We start from the raw sequence: 21,741 nt of genomic DNA on the forward strand, positions 1-21,741 counted from the left end.
CATGTTTTTCTACCCTCCAAGATTGTACACTTGAATAAGAGCATTGACCCCTCGTAAGTGAGCCTCATCCCTCTCTTTTTGGTAGCAGTTGGGGCTGTGATACCTCGTTTTCCTTTTACTCTGTCAGCAGGATGGTGAATTCAGATATGGAAAAGTTTCATCCTTGAGAGGGAACTCTAGAACTGCTAGTCAAGTTGATTGGTGTTCTCGTTCCATAAAGTGGAAGGAAACCCTAACCATTGACATGCTGTAATGGGACCTTGGAACAGATCCCACAGCTGTGAACCAGTCTGATCACTGCTCTAGTACCTATCCTGGATCTGTCCCATCGTTAGTGGTCAATAAATGTCTGTGCAATAATGAATGAGTCAATGGTTGTGGAGATCTGTTACTTCTGGGCAGAACCAGGTGGCTCACCTTGAGATTTATAGCTAGTAACTGCCTAACGTTTTGCAGAGTTGTCACAGTTCAGTTTATAAAATTTACAGCCTAGGAAATGGGATGACTACACGTAGATTATGGATTTACTTCCGAAAGGCCCCACTCACTAAACATTTAAGAAGGCTCAATGTTAGGGAGCTAAGGGGGGAGAGTTAAGTGAAATTGAAGTACACTACAAAAACAGCTCCTAAATTCTGTGCTCCCTTCTTTTACACTTCTTTAGACAGAAGAGGTCCTGAGAGAGTCCAGAAAGTTGGTTTGGTATGGTCTGCTGAAAGAGGAATCTCATTTTAGGGTAGAGTCACACATCTCATCCAAAATGTTGGCTGTGGAGCGCCATTATGGTCTAGGTTGTTAATGGTGTTTTCCAGCAGTTGTACAGTTTGTCTCTTAGCAATCTGATTGAGGTAGTCATGACAGTAGAGCATAATCTGCTCTGGTTTCACAATGTAATGAAATCTTCATAAATAAAATTATTGCCTATTATTACCTTAGGGTGGTTTCCAGTCTAAGCTTTTTGCCTTAAAAGTGTTATGATTATCAGCTGGAGATATTTTTAAACCCTTGATTTTAGACTGTGCTTGTTTGGTGTTCATCCTTACTTTCATGGACTAAAATACAAATATAACTCGTATTTGAAAAGGAGAAGGAGAAGACGCAAGAGAATGTGGCCAATGAAAGGAAGATGTGTTTGCTCCTTTTTAGCTGGCATTGGGAACCAGAGCCAATGATTGGAAAGAAAGGGAGAAAAGCTGAATAGTCATTGCCGGTAAAAATACGAGCCAAAGACTCATACTGATAAGTAATTAAAACAAGAAGGAGATTCAGAATGTGCACAGAAGTTTTGGTGTGGTTGCCCAGTTCTAGCTCTCCTCCCTTCTCCACCCCTGCCCTTCCTCCGATCACCATCGCACACCACTGTTCTTTGATTACTGGGGCAGGTAGCAGCCTTCCTGTCTGATTGTATTGGATACAGTTCCAGCAGGGAAAAGTACTGCAGGCCGGTGCCTACAGAGGGAGAAATCTACAAAAGTCATTGTGTTTGAAATGGGTCTGGGCATCTTGAGGACGCTTTTATTGGATAAAGTCAGTATCGGATATAGAACCTATCCTTGGACAGGAAAGAGTAGAAATTAGGAGAAGATACTGCATCTTTGGCAGCCAACATTCAGAACTGTCAAGGAAAAACTAGAGTCAGTAGTTAGATGGATAAAACTTATTGACTAAGATAACTTAGAAACATGACCCAAGTAAGTAAGGGATTGTTATTACGTACTTTTCCGAGAAGTACTGTTTCATACCCTTCACTAAGTTCCCATAGTGAAAGTTAGGCACAAGGCATATTGCGACCATCATCTGAAAGTCTGTTCTTGTGCACATTTGTCGGGCAGTTGCTGAATCCCAGGGTGTCAGTGTGCTGTGTGGGTTTGGCAGCATGTGGTTGAACACTTAGCCTAGTGGCTCTGCATTGTAGGGACTCAGTTTATACTGGCTGAAAGAATGAATACTGTGCAGAGAATGGACCCACTATTTGAAACATGCAATATCAGGGACTTGCACTTGTTGTATGGTTAAGAGAATTAGAATTTGAAAAGATGAATTAATTAACTAGCCCACTCCTTTCCTGAATAGATGTCCCAAGATTTGATGGCTTAGTTCTAAAAAATGTTTCTGAAAAAAATGTGTTTTCTTTGCTACTTTGGCACTTCCAGCCGAAACTAATATAAGATGTTCATTCTATAGGATTGAAAGCTACCTACCAAATGTTCAGTACTTCATAGAAAGTAAGTACTTAGTAAGTATTTCTTGATGAATTGATTGGATAGTTGAGATTATATACCCAACCAATTCAGTTAATACAGCATCAAAAGTTCTGCCCACATCTTCTCTGAGCCCTTCTCATCTTCATAATTTTGATCCTTAATTACCTGGATTTGACTGTGTCTGAAGCCTAGATGCTCTGGACCATAACTGAGTGTCCCTTTCATGCTGCCCTGTGGAGACTTGGGTTAAATTATACATCATGCAATGCCCCTGGCCCTTTAATATTTTGCTCACTTCTTGATAATAGAATCTTAAATTGTTCTGATCTTGTTATCAAGGTCTGGGAGCCAAGTCTCCACATATTTTCATTTCATCTTCATTAAGCCTATTCTTTTTCCCTTTTTTTTTTATGAGGACTGCTTTTTAAACTTTAATTTTATTATATGAGGCTTAACTGTCTACACTGTCACAATCAATTCAATCAGAAATTCAATTAAATTTGTTTTTTGGCATCATAGGAACAATTCATCTGATAATTAATGTGAATTTTTACTAAATCGATCAGCTGTTCCTAAGTTGTTTAGACAAAGTCAGAGGGACACTACATCTTTGTGATTGAATATAGTACTCTACCTGTAAGCTGAGGATCAGATGCTGCTTACCTTCTTATTTGCCATTTGGTACCTTTATGATGGTAATGCCTAATAATTGTCTTGTTACCCCATCTCCATTTTTCCATTTTTCCGTCTTTAGAAATGTCTGCATTTCTATTAAATTAATTAAAAGTTTCCAAATGGAGTCAGGTTAAATTTGTTTTTCTTTCTGAATTACCATTCTTAGTAGTTTATACACTGCCTCTCTGCTCTAATAAGTGTTTATTTTCTTCTGCTTCAACTAGGATCACTTTATATTTTTATGTAGTGTGTGGTTTATATATCTGCAGACCACTGATAAAGATAAGATTTTAATTTTCCTTTAACTAAGCAGATTGTTTTTAAATTGACTGAAACGTTGAAGAGCCGAGTTACAGTGAACATGATTTCAAATGCATTGGATGAAAGAAAGATATATTGAAGTAGATTGTCCATGGCTAGGCCATCTGAGAAGTTGTTTCAGAGTTCATTTGGGGGTCATGTTAAAACAATTTGGTTTCTCAATAAATGCCGTTTGTAATTAGCTGCAGTGATTGCTAGATATTTGTATTGTGTTGAACATTTCCTTCCAGGGAAAATTGAAAAAAACACAAAACTCTGACGACCAGTGTTGCTGGGGTTTAATTAGATCCAAGGTCCTCATGTAACCAAGCCCAAGTTGCTGCTCTAAGAGTAGTCTTTCCTCAAGGACTCGAGCAACGTGTGGGCACTGGAGAGCAAACCTCTCTGCTCTCAACAAGCGCTAATTGTTTTTAGGTAAGTTATTTTTGAAGGGCAGCTATTTATCAGAAACACAGGCGGCAGAGCAACAAATATTTTTCAGAAAATTACTCTTGATGGTAGGTGTCAGAAATCCATCTAAATTTCATCACAAGGGCACTAAATGGAGATGCTCAGCACCTACTTGGGGGAAAACAGGCCCCAGCTCTCAGGGGGCCTCATGGCAGCACTCCAGCTGGCTCTGGGGAAATAGCAAAGAAGATCAATATTGACAGACTGTGTTGTATGAGAGGAGAGGCTGGGTTTGCATCCTCTCTTCTCCATTTCTTGCTGATGTGACCTTGGGCAGGCTCCCTGACTGTTCTCCCTCAGCTTTCTCATCTGTAAAGTGGTGAGGGTGATGATAATGACACCTAACCCAGATCCACTTACTCGTGTGCCTCACCCTGTTGCCAGCGCTTTATATATACTGATGCATTTGATCCTTGCAACAGCACTGTGAGGATTACAAGTGCACCTGGAAAACACACCTAAAATTAAAAAAACAAAAACATTACAGTGAACTCTAGTATGCATTTCCACAGAAAACTGTGGGTCCTCAAATTTACATACTCTGCCTGTGTGGGTTCCAGCAACTCGTGTGTATTGCTCGTGGTTCTCCTCCCTTGGGAAAGTATAGTTTTGATGACTGGTCTACAATGGAAGAAAAACTGAGGGAAAGAAGTGAAAAAGATGAGGTCAAAGTCTTCTCTTGTTGGAGAATGCAGTCAGGACTTGGAATGAAGGTTTGAGAATTTCCAACATTCTCTCTTTCCTGTCAGTTAGAATATGTGATCCCTTTCCCAGGGAACTTAGCCTCCTAATTTGGCATTCCTTTTGCAGTTATCTTCACAACTCTTGACATATCCATTTCTTTAGTGACTCCCAGCCCTGAAACACTTTATCACTTTGGGCTGGTGGCTGCCCCTTTAGGTCTTCTGTGCTTCCCATGGTACTGCCTGACTGAGCCCTCATCAGAGAGAAGCCTTCTACTGCATCGGACCATGCTCCACCCGATGGGGTTGAAAACCCAGGTGGCATACAGGGGCACATCCATCCTAATCTTATTATATTCTCCTGTACATTTAGTTTTTTGCCAGTTTTCATAGCGGAGAGGTCATTGGAAGCCTTTTAATGGCCTCTTTGTAACCTAAGCACTTAAAGCTTGGGGATAGAGATTTGCCTATATTTTTCCTTTTTTTAAAGCCAAATTTCTTATAAGATAATCAACTAGGCTCTGATTTAAACCAATTTTAATTACATTCTCCCACAATAGAAACTACTTTCCCTTCAAATTTGGTGATCTATTGTGATGCTGGTTGCTGTTGAAGAGAGGTCAGTCTTTAAATGACCAAGACAGTGCAAGACAAGCATTGAACTGTGAAATGACTTTTGCTAAATGCTGAGGGGTTTGCAGCTGCCAGCAGAAGAGGGTACATTGATGGAAAGAGTGAATAGTTTCTTTTGGAATGAGCACTTTGGGGAAAAATGCACATTTTCTAGAAAGCTCAGTCTTGCACATATCAGCAAGAGGAATGCTTTGAAATGTCCACAAACTCCTGAAAAGCAGCTGGCTATCTCATCCACCCAGACCAAGAAAAATCCAAAATCCTTGTGTCTAGATAAATAAATACTTATCTCACTAGCCTAAAATTGAGGGCTGTAATTTTTGAGGGTAAAATTGAGGGTAAAATTTTTCATAAGATTTTAAGGGATAGCACAGTAATTTTAGGATAAGAGGAAAGAAAAAATAGCATTCTTGGTGAGTAGAAATCAGACTTCTTATAGTTATTTGAAGGTGAAACCCAGCATACCTAAAATTATTCAAACCAGCTAACAAAAGCAAGTCTAGATGTTTCCTATTAACCTTGGAATGTGTTTGGAAAAAGTCCTGCTAACTCCAGATGTCTAGTATTGGAAAGCCTATCAACAGCATTACTCTCGTTTGTGGCAGAGAATACTGTTCAAAAATTCACAAGTGTTGTTTGGTGTTCTGGGGCACAATATAGTTTTCTTTCCTTCCTCCCTCCCTCCTTCCCTTCCCTTCCCCTTCCTTCCCTTCCTTCTGCTTCACCTTAAAAGTAGGAGAAATGTCACAAGAGGTAGTGTTTGTAATTTCTTGATTACAAATGAAAACCAGTTTATATAAGGGAATAAAGTGGTCCAGACTTAGAACTCGGATGTGTTAAGTAAATATTTACTCTGGTTCCACTCCAGGGAGGTAAAAGACTTTATTAACATATTTGTTGAGGTCATGGGGGCAAGGAAAAGCTTATGCTGTGCTTAAATGCCTGAGGGGCCTTTTTTTTTTTTTTTTGCTGCTAGTTAACAAAGGCCAGTATTTTTTTCCTGCTGAAAAGAGCAAATATCTTGTTTTGTGGCCTTTACTTTCTTATTGTTCATTCACAAACTGCTTAATCTCAAACCAGAGTTTTAAAAAGCTGTTTTATTTTTTCCCTTTGTTTGGAAAATCTCTTCTTAGATATCCCTTGTGAGATTTGTTTCCAAGCTTTATTCTTGTACTTTTTCTCCTGGTTTACTTTGGGCTGCTATCAGCTGTTTGTACTTTATTTTGTCTTCATCACGGAAAAGAAAAATCGCCCATTAAAAGTCGAGATTTGAAGTGTTGAACTTAATTCCTTGAGTCCAGTCCGCAGTTTGGCTCTGATTACCGTACCAGGCTGACCTCCAGCCCAGGGGAGGGTGCCTTGGCAGAAATCTGAGAATTCCTCGATCAGTAACTCCCTTTTTTGGATTTATGGAGTCTTTAGGTGGATTGCTTTGTGCTAAGCATGTTCCTGTTGGAAAGGAATGAGGCTGGGATGCGAGGAGGAGTTTGCACAACACAGATGTTTGCAGCTGACCTCCGTGGTCACCACGGTTGAATTAGCCAGCTGCCACTGCAGGCTGCCTTCAACCCATGCACCATCAAAGCCCGGACAACTCACATAACAGACAGTTTTAAATAGTGGTGAAAAAGCGAGGTCGGATGATGTTAACCTTTTGTGGCTTGCTCCTGACTTGATTTGTTGTTCCTCTTGAATGTCTTTGCTATTATTCTTAGAAATCAAATTTTAAAAGACTGGGCAGCCAAACAAGCAGAATATTATATTGTGGAACAGAGTGACTGTGAAAGCTCTTTGTGCTGACGATTAATTTCACATGTAAATACTTGCATTATGTTGCCAGCGAGGAGATTTCCTTTTCCTTTCTCTGCCTTGTTGAAATCTAGAAATAAAATTCCACAGCTGTCAGGTTCCCACATATTCATCAGCGGCCGCTTAAGATGGCTTCATGACGAGCAGAGTGAATTTAGAGGATTCCACTATTGAAGTCTACACAGCTTGTTTCAGACACCCCAGCTCACAAAGTAAAGAATTATGAATCTTTTGCCTGCCTGATATGTAATATTGGGCAGTAACATAATCTGCTACATAATATTAATAAAATGTGGACATTTTCTTTGCCCATAGTGCACATATGTACCTGAAGCAAAGCGAATGCCAGTAGGCTTAACCAGTTTGTGAGCTAGGAACTACAACTGTCTCCCCTGCCCCCATTTCTACAGGTTAAGGACTTGTCAGGCTATGGAAAAGCTGAGAGTGTCAGCAGGTGTTGTAATACAGCACTGCCCTAATAGGCCATCCTTTCCTTTCTAGCAGGAGGGTATTTATGGCCGAGTGCAATAGTCGGGTGTTTGTAATGCTTTCTTTGTAATTACCCATTGTTACCACAGCCAGCTCCTGTGTGCGTGTGTGTACTTACGTGTGTGTGTGCGTGTGTATTTAAATTAGGTCGCTGCACATTTCACTTAGTTCCCAAACCAGAATGTTTGCCAACTGAGGCACCAACTAACACTTTTATTCTGCTTCCTAGAATGTGCAGAGGTTACGTACATTATCTAAATGGCCCCATGTTCTGTGTGCTTCTCTTTTTGTCTCCTAGTTGCAATGCATTTCCTCCACTGTGGGCTTCATCTCCGAGCAGCCTTCACAGAGTTAGGCAGATCTCTAAGACTAGGTCTCTAGAGAGACAGCTCAGTGCATCATCTTTTGGCACTATCTAATCTTTGATGTAATGCTGTTCAGAGAAAATGATCCTTGTAACTCATTTATGGTTTCAGTTTACATTCTGCCCTCTCACGTGACCAGCCACACCTGGGAGCAGAGTGGCTTTTGAGGGAGATTCTTAATAGCACCACTTCAAAGGATATTTGCAGAAATGAAGTGCATGCATATGCACGTAAATTCTCCTTGTATTACAGTACTAGGTTTCACAACCTCCCAGCCAATTAGGCAGAATAGGACATGTACACATGCAGACACACACACACTGTTTAACTGGCAGAGAGATTATGAAATATACTCCTTTGCTGCTCAAAGAATTAATTATGCAGGTCGGACACCTGCTCCCCTAGGCAGCTTTCCTAATTGCAAGGGGTGGGTGCCTATCCTTGTTAAGTCATAAAAGGGCCATGTGTGTGCATTCTTTAAGCACATAGAACCCCACCAAGGATAGAAAATAATATTGTAATTATGATCGTTAACAACCAAGCGATGCAACATCCTCATAGCAGGTTTCTGACAAGGTATGTTAACCAATTCAGTAAGCACCATATATGTATGTGGTGTAAATCTATGACCCTGCCTTTGAGGGTCATTCTCATGTAACGGTCTCCCTAAGGAAATATTGATAAAGACAGTAAATGAACAGAGGAAAACACAAATTTAGAAACAGGTAATAAATACATATACTTCAAATTTTACATGCAGTATCTTAGAAGTGATAGGAAACGTGTCAATTAGATTGATTCTGTATGTGGACCATACTAATGAAAAATAAATAGCAAGTTTTGAAATGAAAAGCTTAAAAGAGGTTAGAAAAAGAATTTAAGCAATAATCTAGTTTGCATTTTTTTAGGACCTTGTAGGAGTGGCCTCTGATTTCCCCCACATTTTATTTTTCTAATTTGGAAACCAAGTAATAATCATGAACAAGCTAATTGCTTTATAGACTTAAAAAATGAAGTTATTTTTCATGATACATTGTCCAGAGAGTAAAACAAGGCCTGTAATGAAAGAAAGGTAGATTTAGAAAGGCAAACACTGTGATCATTTAATTCTCAACTCGTGTGCTCTGCTAGACAATTGAAACTTAAACTTGCAACGATCAAATGCATTTAAGAGAATCAGTAAGAACTAGTACCTTTTCACCGTAAAACTGTATTTAAGTATAGAGTGGGTTTAAATATATTAAATGTACTTGAAAGCAAAAGCTGGTTTTACCTAAGAGTTGCTCATGTATATCTAAACACATATCTGTCATGATTAGTGTATTTAAACCAATGTAGTTCTCCATGTCACTTCAGTTGTTTTTTTTTTGTGAGGAAGATCAGCCCTGAGCTAACATCCATGCCAATCCTCCTCTTTTTGCTGAGGAAGATCGGCCCTGAGCTAACATCTATTGCCAATTCTTCTTTTTTTTCCCCTTTTTCTCCCCAAAGCCCCAGTAGATAGTTGTATGTCATAGTTGCACATCCTTCTAGTTGCTGTATGTGGGACGCGGCCTCAGCATGGCCGGACAAGCGGTGCGTTGGTGCCTGGGAATCCGAACCTGGGACGCCAGTAGCGGAGCGCGAGCACTTAACTGCTTAGCCACGGGGCCGGCCGCTCAGTTGTTTTTAAACCTAGTCGTTACTGAGATAAATGTAGCATTGTAGAAAAAGGTGCGTTAACTAATATATTCAGTGATAAGCGTAAACACTCAACCTTTCCCAGAATTCAGGCAAAACCTTTGTGTGTTCTCCAATTTAAAACAGTAAACTTTTCTTCCCCTCTGTATTTTCACAATGTTTTCTTAATTGTTGAAGGTATAGCTTGCTTCTCTGATTACTGACTTCTGAATGAATGGTACTCTAGAGGATTTTGAGGATTGTACTTGAGCAAGGACAAGCAATTGTTTATTCTATATATGGAAGATAGTTTTAAAAGAACATATACTTCTCTTGTGAAGATTAAGGCAAACTTTGGTTTACTTGTTTAATAAGACAGCAATTTTGAGGTAATCCCATGTGTATTACCCAGAGCTTACATTTCTGAGGTGCACACCACCACCATCAAGAAAAGAGAGAGAACTCAGTGAAGTTGAAAAAAGAAAAAGTGAGTTTAATTGGTCTTCATGAAAAACACAAACTTAAATCCAGAAAACAAAATGCAAGGAGTACAGTTTAAGCCATGTGTCCACTTTCGGAGCATCAATTGACTAGTAGTGAAAGGAATGAACAGCTTTAGGCACCAGCAAGAATGGACTCCAGAAAGATAGATCAATTTATCCCTGTTTTCTGACCCGCTTAACTATCAGCACTCAAAAGCCTCAATCACAGGGTCATTGTCAGCTCCTGATATTCTGAACTAGGTGAAAACCTGAGGGCACAGCAGCCTGTGGCATTTGTGTTGTTACTATTGTGGCCCCTGAACGCTGCCATGGGACCTTCTGGCCACAGGGGTGCTTTTGCATAATGGGCTCACTTACCTTCTCCCTTCCTTGGCTTGCATCTGGCAGCCATCAGGTGCCCTTCCAGATCTGCTCACTGCCACCCCCATTTCCTCTGTTGACAGCATTACTGGATGTTTTGCTAAATATGGTTTTGTTTGTTTTTCGGTCTGTTGATAGATGTTCCAACAACTGTTACATTTGACATAACCTATACATTTCTTTTTTTTTTTTTTAATTGCACTTAAAGCACACCAGTCATACCGGATTATGGCCCACCCTAGTGACCTCATTTTAACTTAATTACCTCTTTATAGGCGCTATCTCCAAATATAGTCACATTCTGAGGTACTGGGGTTGGACTTGAACATATGAATTGGAGGGGCACAATTCAGCCCATAGCACACACTTTAAAATGATCTTTTAGAGGGTCTGTCACTCCTGCTGTCCTCCCAACCCCCGACCATAGATTTGAGCTCCTAGAAGGCAGGAACTATATTTCTCTTCTTGCAATCTCCAGAACCTAACGTGTCCAGCTCATTGCAGGTGTTTCACAATCTCTTGGTGAACATATGCGTGGACAAAGGTATTCTGAGCTATTTGAGAGCAGGAGTAATGATTGTCATAGACCTTTTCTCTTAAGTTCTTCATTTTAGAGTCTCCGAACACTACAGGTATAAGAAAGAACAAAGCTGTAATGTAGTAGCATATATTTCCAACAACCTACCACCTTTTTCCAAAGCCAGAAAAAGTTTATACATCCCCTTTAGATACTACTCTCAGATACCAGGGGTATACTGAGTTCTTAGAGACCAGCCAAGCAGGTTTTAAGAATGTAACTGAGACTCCTCTATTCCTGCTGTGGAAGAATTTACCACAAGGCCAAAGTGACATTTATTTTTCCTAAAGTATACAATGATTACTTTATGATTCAAACAATAAAAAATTGCCTAATTAGAAATGCCCTTGGTCAGTTTGTGGCTAAATTAATATGTTTCAAAAGAACAAATTTGAGGTAGAGGAGGAAGTTTCCTTAGTTGTGGGTTTTGCTATCAGCTACTCATGTTCCTGAGTTCTTTGGCAAAAAAATCATTGACCATTTTTTTTAAAAAAAAGAAAGCTTTTGGAAAAACAAATCGTAAGAATAATAAATATAATAATTTCTGAGAGGCAAGCTATTTTTCCCTACAAATCAGACTTGGGTGGCTTTAGTATTGATGCTTTGAACTTAGAGTTAAATGCTAAAGCAGTGTCATTTTGTTAAAAGGGAATATCACAGAAAAGCACAAGAACACAGACGTAACAACAGCGTTTACTTGATTTTGCTTTTCATTGCATCCGTGTGCCTACTTGCTTACTAAGTTTTTACCTGTATTTTTATCAACGTTTGGTTTTGCAGTGGAACTTTATTTCTCGCTAATATGCGTAATACTTTTAATTGTACTTAAAGCATGCTTTTAAAAGTAGTAATGTAGAAATGTAATCATTTTATATCTATTTATATTACATGAATTTACAGTTGATCCCAATTTGGGGTCTCCTAAAATTAGTCCCAAGCTGGGATTTTGTGTGCTGTGACTTTGTTTTAAGCCTTAAAAAAACCTTTTGTATTTTAGATTGCAGTGTTGTTTTCTTCACCTGTTCCTGGTTAAAGGGAATGTGAGGGGTGGCTGTTTGTCCCAAACAAGGCAGATGATGGAATTCTCCCAGAAGGAGCTGGGCAAAGGAGAGGAAAGCTGAGATAAAGGAAGGAGGTTGGAGTTGGGGGAACCACATAGCCCAGAAAGCAGACCCAGTCCAAAGTGAGAAAATCCAGTTCTTGCAGAATAAGCTCTCAAACATTTAAGACCTAACTTTGTGTGGTGGCTGTGGACTGGTGTAATTTTGAAAGAGAGGTGGTAGGCAATTTGCATTCTGGGATAATTCAAGGGCATCGGGATAGTGGGACTGAAGTTTAGAATCTGGAAACCTGGTTTGAGTTTGAGACCTATCCTACACTGACTGTGTGAATTTGGGCAAGTCGGGTGACCTTTTTGAGTTTCAGTTTTCTCATCTCTGTAATGATGAGACCTATTCACAGGCTTATCGTCAGGATACATTAGGTAATATATGCAAAACTGCTTTGTAAACTTGGATGTGCCATAAATGTTACTGGAGTGGAGCAAAGATAGTTACTGTTAGACTATCCCCAAATCCCCATTTCCTACCTCAGATCCCCGACCAAAGGGATTGATTGGGACATTGAATACATTGAGGTTACCCTGGGGTCAGGCTGCCACATCTAGTGCTTCCCAAACCGAAAACGATATATAAGTCTGTTTGTTAACCTGTTAATACCGTGTGATTCTTAATATTATTTATTACATGTGAGGCTTAGTTACAGCATTTAGAGAATCAGATCTGGAGGGAATCTTATCTAATCTCTTCCCCTCTCTTCAAGTGAGGCTGTATCAAATGTGAATTAGCCCTGACAGATGGTTGTTAGATTCTGTTTCTAAATTTCTTAAAGAAGATTTCACAGTTTTCCTCTCTAAATTCTTTTAGTAATTTAACAGTTCTTATGCCAAGTTCTCCCTTATAGCTGACCTAAATCTATAGTTGTGATTTAAATCCTAACCCCCTACTCCTGTCTTTGTTGGAGATGGAGAACAGCTGGTCAGCAGCCTTCTTATGCTCATAACCCTAAAGAGTTCCTTAGTTCACCTCACTCTCTCCACCTCATCCCACCCCTGCCCTCACCCCCTAGTTCATCAGCTAGTATTCTCCGAGTCATTCATGGTGAAGCCACCTATATCCCTGCCTCTCAGACACTTGGCTACGTTCAGGCAGCTGAGCAGTGTTCAATGGCCACATGGACTTGGGGAGAAGGCAGGCTGCTTCTTCCTTTCCTCCTTATGCTTTGTGCATAATCTTGAGCCTTCTAGTAAATGATCAGGATAACCCCCAACAGTGTTTGATGGGTGTATGGCACATTTATCTCATAAACATGGAGTTTTGCAAGGACACTTAAGGGTTGCTTTGAAAGTTAGGCCTCCCCAGTGCCTTACTTTGCTCAGCCGGACATGCCATGAAGCTGCCACTCTGTGGCCTGAAGATAACATTGATTGATATCTCTGCTATATTGGAATTAGTCTTGGAAGACATTGAGCCTAAACTCTCTGAGTGCAGTGTCCATCCAGAGGCACACTAACAGTTTGAAAGAATTGATGCTCTTCCCCAGTGCTCCGAGTTGCAATTGCAAAGTAAGTGACCTTTGAGGACAGTTGAGTTTGTTAAGCTGATCCCATGTGGTTTCAGAGTGGATCCTGTTTTGAATCTGAATGTGTGTACTTTTATGTCTCTATAGGTTTATTACCCAGAGCTCTCTGTCTGGGCCAGTCAAGAACCATTTCCAAACAAGGAAATGGAGGGAAGGCTTCCTAAGGTAAGATACCTAGCTGCCATTTTGTTAATGTTTTTTCAGTCTAGAAGTAATTTTTTTAAAAAATTAGAGTTATTTCTTTCTAATTTTAATATCCATTATAATCTACTATAAAAATCCATTAACCTGATACTGTTGTGACCTTGGAAATAACATATACTAAAAAAAAATCATATCCTGAAGTCCTTGGACTCTTAAAATTCACATTGTCTTCCTTTCTTGACAAGTCCAGAGTCTAAAGCAAATTTTCATTTAAGAATCATAAAATCAATTTATCAAGTATACATTTTACAGGATTTTAATTTGTTTGTTCCATTCCTGGGTAGATAAACTCAAATATGATGATCGAACTAAAAGATATCTTAAAAGTATAAGATGGTGACAGTTTTGTCTGGTAATGATGCCCAAATGTCTGATAATATTAACCATGAAACAATACAGAAAGAATATAAAAAACTATTATATTTCTTTCTTCTAATTTTTAGGCCTAAAAGTATTTTCTATAAACATGCTTTCATGGTTCTGACATCTTAGGTGTGACAATTTTCTGCCTTAAGAAAATTTGTAAAATTTACATTTTAGATTTTAGCACCATTTCCGAAAAAAACAAAAACAAAAACCCAACAAAAACATTTAGAGTTTTTACTGTAGACACCTTTGGACTTTGCCTGTTAGGGTAAATATCAATTTGACCTTAAGCAGGAGGATTGTACTTTTTACCACTGACCTGCTGATTTTGCAATTAATAAAAATAGAGTCCATTGAAAATAAAATTTCCATTTAAAAGTTTTATAAGTGTAACTGATCAATGGTGAGGCCTTTCCAGCCAGTACTGATATTTCCTTGTTTGAGAAACTCTTATTTACACTGAATGGTTTCAGCAATTTGCTGTCTTTTACTGACTGGCAGAATTTGAAGAGATTGGGTCAACTGGCAGTTTGCAGTGAAAGAAAACAATTCTAAATCACTTTTAATCTTTCAGAAAATTTCTGAAGGTCAAGGTTGAAATCATTGGCAGGAAAGTAGGTGAACAAAATGATTTTGGCCCTGTCTGAGCTAGACTTGTGCTGATCTTGTAGAGTGGAAGTGCAAGTGAGCTTAAATACCGAGGCTTTACTTAAAACACACCCACACCCCACCACCTCACCACCACCACACCACCACCACACTACCACCACACCACCTCATCACCACGACACCACCACCACACCACCTCACCACCACCACACCACCACCACACCACCACCACACCACCTCATCACCACCACACCATCTCACCACACCACCTCACCACCACCACCATGCCACCACACCACCTCACCACCACCACACCACCTCACCACCACCTCACCACCACCACACCACCTCACCACCACCACACCACCACCACACCACCACCACACCACCTCATCACCACCACACCACCACCACACCACCTCACCACCACCACACCACCACCACACCACCTCATCACCACCACACCATCTCACCACACCACCTCACCACCACCACCATGCCACCACACCACCTCACCACCACCACACCACCTCACCACCACCTCACCACCACCACACCATCTCACCACCACCACACCACCTCACCACCACCACCATGCCACCACACCACCTCACCACCACCACACCACCTCACCACCACCTCACCACCACCACACCATCTCACCACCACCACACCACCTCACCACCACCACCATGCCACCACACCACCTCACCACCACCACACCACCTCACCACCACCTCACCACCACCACACCATCTCACCACCACCACACCACCTCACCACCACACCACCACCACCATCACCATGCCACCACACCACCTCACCACCACCACACCACCACCACACCACCTCACCACCACCACACCACCTCACCACCACCACACCACCACCACACCGCCTCATCACCACCACACCATCTCACCACACCACCTCACCACCTCACCACCACCACCATGCCACCACACCACCTCACCACCACCACACCATCTCACCACCACCACACCACCACCACACCACCTCACCACCACCACACCACCACCACACCACCTCACCACCACCACACCACCTCATCACCACCACACCATCTCACCACACCACCTCACCACCTCACCACCACCACCATGCCACCACACCACCTCACCACCACCACACCATCTCACCACCACCACACCACCTCACCACCACACCACCACCATCATGCCACCACACCACCTCACCACTACACCACCAGCAGTGGCAGTATAATTCTAGACGTTCTTTAGCAGGCCAGCTCAGGCCATAATTCCCCTGAGCAGCTTAGGGTAAGACGTGATAATGGAAGGGGCGCAGGAGAGTATAGTATTTTCGTTAGTTCCTGCCCCATTCAGGCATCCAGAGGTCCTCTCATTGATACTGGTGACATCAACTGGAGGGGCAAGACTAGGCAAGTTCCTTGATGAGGTCAACAGTGCCTCCCTTTCCTCTTGGAAGGCCAGTCCAGGTACTAGGCCTTGCCTGCATTAAGGCATGCTCTGGAGGGTTGGCACAATGGATCCTGGGATTCAGGTCTTCTGTTATTTTAAGTTCTTTCCTTTCTAAATATGTGAATAGTATTTTAGGCATAATATATTTGTCCCTTTTTCAGCACTTTCCTTCTGGAAAGCACATCTTTGCATAATCATAAGAAAAATAATCTTGACTTACTTGGTCCAAGGCACGTAACGGGGGATTCACATACTAACAGTCATCAGCAGAGAGGGCCATCCAACTGAGGCAGGTCAGCTGTAGGGACATCCAGGAGAACTAGTGGATGCCACTGCCAGTGGGAGCCACTGGACATATCCTTTCCCCCTCCTCCAGCCTTCTAGATTACTCAAGTTCTCTAGGCACCATTATCTGCTAGATGATGGAGGAAGATATGATTATCTTTGCCTGAATTCTTGTAAGGCCTGACTTCTGAAGCAATAAGACATCATTGTGTCCCCTCTTCAAAATACCTCCTCCCCTTGCTGCAGAAGCCTAAAATTCCTTCAGTGGGGGCAGGAAGACCTCCTGAGGGACAGGAGGTAAGGATTGAAATCTAGTAAATTCCAGCCTCCAAAGAGAGGATACTCAGAACTTTATCTCTCCAGGAGCACCTCTCCCCACAGGCATGTTGGGTTATGGCCCCTCAGGGTGCTTCAGGAGCATACCTCCCTGCATAACTTACCTCCATTGCCTTTCCATTGTCCAAGTACTTAGGTGTCTCCCATACAGCAAGTTAATTAAAGGCAGGATGGACAGGGACTGTTTCTGTCTCTGTTTAAATCTCTGTAGGCTTAAAATCTAATAGAATATTCAAGCCATAGTAGGCACTCAGAACATTAATAATAAATGAAGACACGAATAATTGGGAGCCTCAAAAGAGAGAAAAAATAGTAAAAATAGTAAATTCAAATCTGAAATAATCTCCCTCACATTTTTTTTTCTGGAAATACCTCTCCCCTAATTACCCAGATCCCACTTAGCTCTTCATTTTATTGTATGTTTTCCATGGAGGTAAAAGATTAATAAGACTGAGAATTTGTATAGAGACAGACTAATGTTCTATATATTCACTTTGAACAGAATAAGTCTGAACTGAAGTAAGCAATTTTAAGGCCAGCTATGTACAGAGTGTAGTTGTTGAGTGGAATAAAGTTTATAAACTTTTGATTTTCCTTCCTGGCCTGTGACAGTTAGCAGCCGTTGAGTTCTTCATTTGTCCAAAACCTAAATTTGTTGTATCTTGAACTGTGCTAACTGCTTGATGGGGGAGGAGGAACAAACATTATTTTAAAGGCACCAGGATTACTTTTTCTTTTTTTAAATCTTGCGATTGCGTGCCAAAATTTTGAGACTGAAATAATTTTCACAACTGAAAGGAATTGCTTAATATAATTATCTAGATCCTTAAGTATATGTGAGTGATGAATTATATTTTAATGAATTTTTCTGGTTTGGTCCTACTGCTATTTAATGATACCAAACCAACCTATAAGACGGGAACATTAAAGTACATACTAAGTGGATTTTATATACATCCTAAAAATGTACGCTTTCAAAGTCTGAGATTTTTAAACATAAAATTTAGGCACACCAGATGTTTGATATGAAAAGTCTGTACAGTAAATAAGACTTCTTAAAGTTGAATTATCTTTACATTTAGTTCGCCCTAAGGCTGCTGAAAACATTTATTCGGTTTCAAGTTGTTTGGAAGTTCCTGACTTCTGAATTCTTCTTAAAGAGAAATGCAAATGCAATAATTTACAGATCACAAAGCAAGATTATAACTTTAATCCAAGTACATATATCCTGTCAAATTAGCTTATTATAAATGTCCTGTTAGAACATGTGACTTCAAAAAGAAAAAAAAAAAAATATCTCTTAAAACCATAATGGATAATTTTTTCCAAGAAAACTCCAGTAATTAATAGTTTGGCTAAAAGAGAGACTGCTATCAAATCACCATTTTCATATCTGATTGGGCCATACAGTCTATTTGTGAGAAAGTAGGACCTTTATTTTATATCATCCCTTGGGCGAATGGGCTTCAGTCTCCTGTCTTCTTGCTGTTTGGTTCTGATGGAGAGTATCTCCCCATGGGTGCTCAACAGATCATCGGTCACACTGTGGTGGATTATTCTAGTCAGAAACACAAAAACCTCACTCATCAAGATTGTGAGGAGAGACTTAGAATAGCCCCAGTCCATCCAAACTAGCTGAATCCCACTCTCTGCTGTCCTTGGTTTTACACTCTCTTCCTCTTTCCTACAGCCCTGCCCCAAGCCCACACTATTTCCGCCCGAACTATACTCCCACCTTTGGAACCCACTTCTCATTCTGACCGCACATGGACTGTGTCAGTGGCTTATAGAATAAACCATACATAAATTACATTTGTACAAATCGTGATATGCTTTTAAATATTTTTATTGTATATTAGAAAACAGAGAATTATCCCTTTCACCACAGCCATTGAACTCTTTAAAAAAATTGTATTAACACTCCTCTGAGCACCTTTTACCCAGCTTCCTGTCAGGCCCTAAATGATACTAGAAACTGTCTTCAGAAACCTGACTCTGGGGAATGCTGCCTCCCACATGGCTGGGCACAGCCATTAGAGAAGCACTTGATTTTACCGAAGCCAAGGCAGCTAGTGTTTAATTACTTCATGCCCCCACAGACCTAATATTTACATTCAGGTGAACTGTGTTTAATATGTAAACTCTGTTTGCAAGACATCAGGAGTTCAAGGATAAAAGGCAGGTGGGACGGGGAAGCAGAAATTTTCAAATGGTTTCAGAAGCATGACTAAGTGTGTCTCTTTTTGTGTGTGTGTCTGTCTCTTTGTGTGTGGGTCCACCTGCTTTTCAGGGAAGACTTCCTGTCCCAAAGGAAGTGAACCACAAGAAGAGTGAGGAGACCGAGGCTGCCTCCCTGACTCCCCTTGGCAGCGATGAACTCCATTCCCCAGGAATCAGTTACCTCCACTCTTTTTAATCGTAACACCTCCATTTGTATTACATATGGTGTATGGGTATTGATGAGGTCATGGTATCATATATGGGATTTTTTTCTGTGTAAATCATCAAGTATAAGAAGAAACTATGGGACTCTGAGCCCTGCTTTAGAGAATTTACAGTGGACAAATAGGTATCATCAAACCAGTTTTTAATCATTCTGACTCTGTGAAACCGCTCAGAATTTCACACTGTGAATCCACGTTTACAACCCTTACAGGTGGGCCTTCAGGCCTGGTTCGCTACGACGATGTCTTCCACAATCCAACTCCCACTGCTCTCACACAACCGGTCCACTCCTGCCTTTTCACTCACACAGCTCCTGACTGCTTCTTGCAGAGGCTGAGAGTCCCCATTTTTTTTTTTTTCATTTAGCTGTAACAAGCCTAGTAGTTTATGTTCATCAATTGTCTGTATATCTCTATATTTTATCCATGTACTCTTTTGATGTATAGAAGTAGTTTGAAACTCATTGTTTCCTTGTGGTAAGTGACCGAGATGCTGCCACAGGACCTGAGACACTGATGAATGGTGCTATTTTGGACTTTCAACATGCTCCTTGGCGAGGTAGCTCTGATGGAGTTATTTTTTATTTCCATGTTCTAAGAAGGTGTTGGTACTCTGTTTCCCTGAATGTTGTTCTCTAGACTGGATTGACTTGTTTTCCTTGTGTCTTCAGTGTGGCTTTCTTCTTCAGCATTGTAGGTTGAGTGAATGCTACCAGAGAGGGTGTAAGAGACTCACGTCTCATTGGCTGGCACTCATGGACACGCAGTCGCTGTAGTGGGAGCAATCACAAAACTGTAATTTACTTACCAAATCTCTTCCTTTCAGTAGCCTCGCCTGCCTAACTTAGAGACAGAAAAGCAATAATTTGTCAGGCGTTTTTAGGTGTCTCTTTTGGTTCTTTTTTGAAAGGATATTTGGGAAAAAAGGGCAAACTCTTTTTTAATAAATGCCCTCTGAAAAAAATCCAAAAAACTAGCATCTGAGTAGGAATATGAAAATTATACCCTTCCTAAAAATTACCTTTGAAAAAATGTCTTTACAAAATTAAAAAAAGAAGGCAGAGCGCTCTTTGTCGGCAGTTTTGATAAGCAAGGAGTAGACTTTACATTTTTGTCCTTGCTCCCAATGAAATGGATAAACAAAAATAAAATCCGACAATGCCATCTACTCATGGAATGTTGTTGTGTTAGCCAGTCTGAAAGCCCACCTTAATTTTTATATAACTGTCTTTTAGCTCTGCCTTTGACAGGGCGGGCTTTGTTCTGAACTGTGCCGCTTCTGACTGTTAACATCGATGATGCATGCGCTGCACTACTTCCTTCTCTTCTCGCTCCCCCATTGGCCTGAGTTTCTTGTGCATTTCCCCCCTCCCTCCTTTGTTAGAATAGGTGTATGAGCTGTGTAAATAGAGCAAGAAAACAGTATTCTGCATCTGTGGCATTTATGTAGAGTTGCAGTTGTGTACTGCTGAACATGCAGGCTTTTGTAACAATGTGATCTTTACTGATGCACTCACGACAAGTACCCAATGTATTTTAGCTATTTTAGTAGTATTTGTTCAATAAATATGCAAGCTGTAAGGTAACTGGCTTGGCTCATCATTGGAAAGGCCTACTTTTGAAGGCTTTCACTGGTTCATGTTAATTCGTGTGTTCTCAGAACCCCAAAAGTAGACCCAAGGGCAACTATCAAAAGAGATGGAATCAGCTCTGCGTTTCATGCATTTTCCTTTCTGAGGGTTTTATGGGATTAGGGGCTAGGCAGTGGCTCATTAGGATGGTATTTGCAGAGCTGCCTCTGGATACAAAGAAGAATTATACCAAAACTCTTTTATTTCTACCCTTTTTTTCCCCTTTCAAGGCACTCCCACACACCTCAGAACTTATTCTTTCCTACTCCTTGCCATTAAGACCTACTGTGTGGTATTCTTTATCCATGCCAAAAGACACTTGACCTCACTTCTTCATGAAATATTTTAACTTATACACAGACAAAAGGCTTATGCTTGTAAGAGGATAAAAATTTGAGATAGGATTTTAAGTCGTTAATTCCTATGTGCCCAGCTACCTGGAATCTAGCAGATGATAAGATAGCATTACCAGAATCTTCTGGAGGTCTCATGTGACCCTGAAACCTGGCAATTCAGGGGATTCATGCTCTCCCTGTGTACGAGAAATGCCTGCTGCTCTCTTCTTATCCATTAGGAGAGTGAAACTTCCACTGGGCTTGCACACAAGTTGCTAAATTGGCTGGTTGGGTTCAGATATTTGAGTTTCTCTTGAACAGAGGATAAGAAACAGACTTCTGAGATAAGAGCCAGAGAGAGAAGGGAGAGGAGCAAAAGGCAGCATTGCCTCAAACTAGGAACTCATCCTCTGGAGAGTGGGGGTCACTGTGTATGTCAGGAGAGACTTTTAAATTGGGGAGTTACTTTTGAAGTTAATGCACATCTCAGATTTTGGTTAAGATTCCTATTTAGACTCAACTTTTAATCTTACTAAGAGAAAGGAACCTTAGGGCAGAACTAAATCCCAACTGCCCACCAGATAATCAGAATTTAGTCAATCTGAAAGAAAATTCTTAAAATGGAGCTGCCTCTACCTCTTTTGGTAATCTCATCCAGAGGTTAATAGTTCTGAATGTAAGAGAAGTCCTCCTTACACTT

At 40.8% G+C, this 21,741-nt stretch overlaps 1 protein-coding gene and 1 pseudogene across 2 annotated transcripts in view; one reads left to right on the forward strand and one right to left on the reverse strand.

Moving 5' to 3' along the window:
- The window catches only part of NREP (neuronal regeneration related protein), a 29,803-nt gene extending 9,142 nt beyond the window's left edge, over positions 1-20,661 (forward strand). For both annotated transcript variants that reach the window (XM_087429931.1, XM_087429930.1), the window contains exons 4-6: positions 13,241-13,351; positions 13,456-13,533; positions 18,922-20,661. In XM_087429931.1, coding sequence (XP_087286057.1) covers positions 13,241-13,351; positions 13,456-13,533; positions 18,922-19,047 — 315 coding nt within the window. In that variant the 3' untranslated portion in view covers positions 19,048-20,661. The remainder of the gene's footprint in view (positions 1-13,240; positions 13,352-13,455; positions 13,534-18,921) is intronic.
- On the reverse strand, positions 6,222-10,219 carry LOC147917306 (uncharacterized; annotated as a pseudogene).
- Positions 20,662-21,741: the final 1,080 nt, after the last annotated feature.

This window comes from Ceratotherium simum, chromosome 4 (genome assembly GCF_057802395.1).
Source record: "Ceratotherium simum simum isolate JZ-2026a chromosome 4, ASM5780239v1, whole genome shotgun sequence".
In the NCBI taxonomy this organism is placed as follows: Eukaryota; Metazoa; Chordata; class Mammalia; order Perissodactyla; family Rhinocerotidae; genus Ceratotherium; species Ceratotherium simum.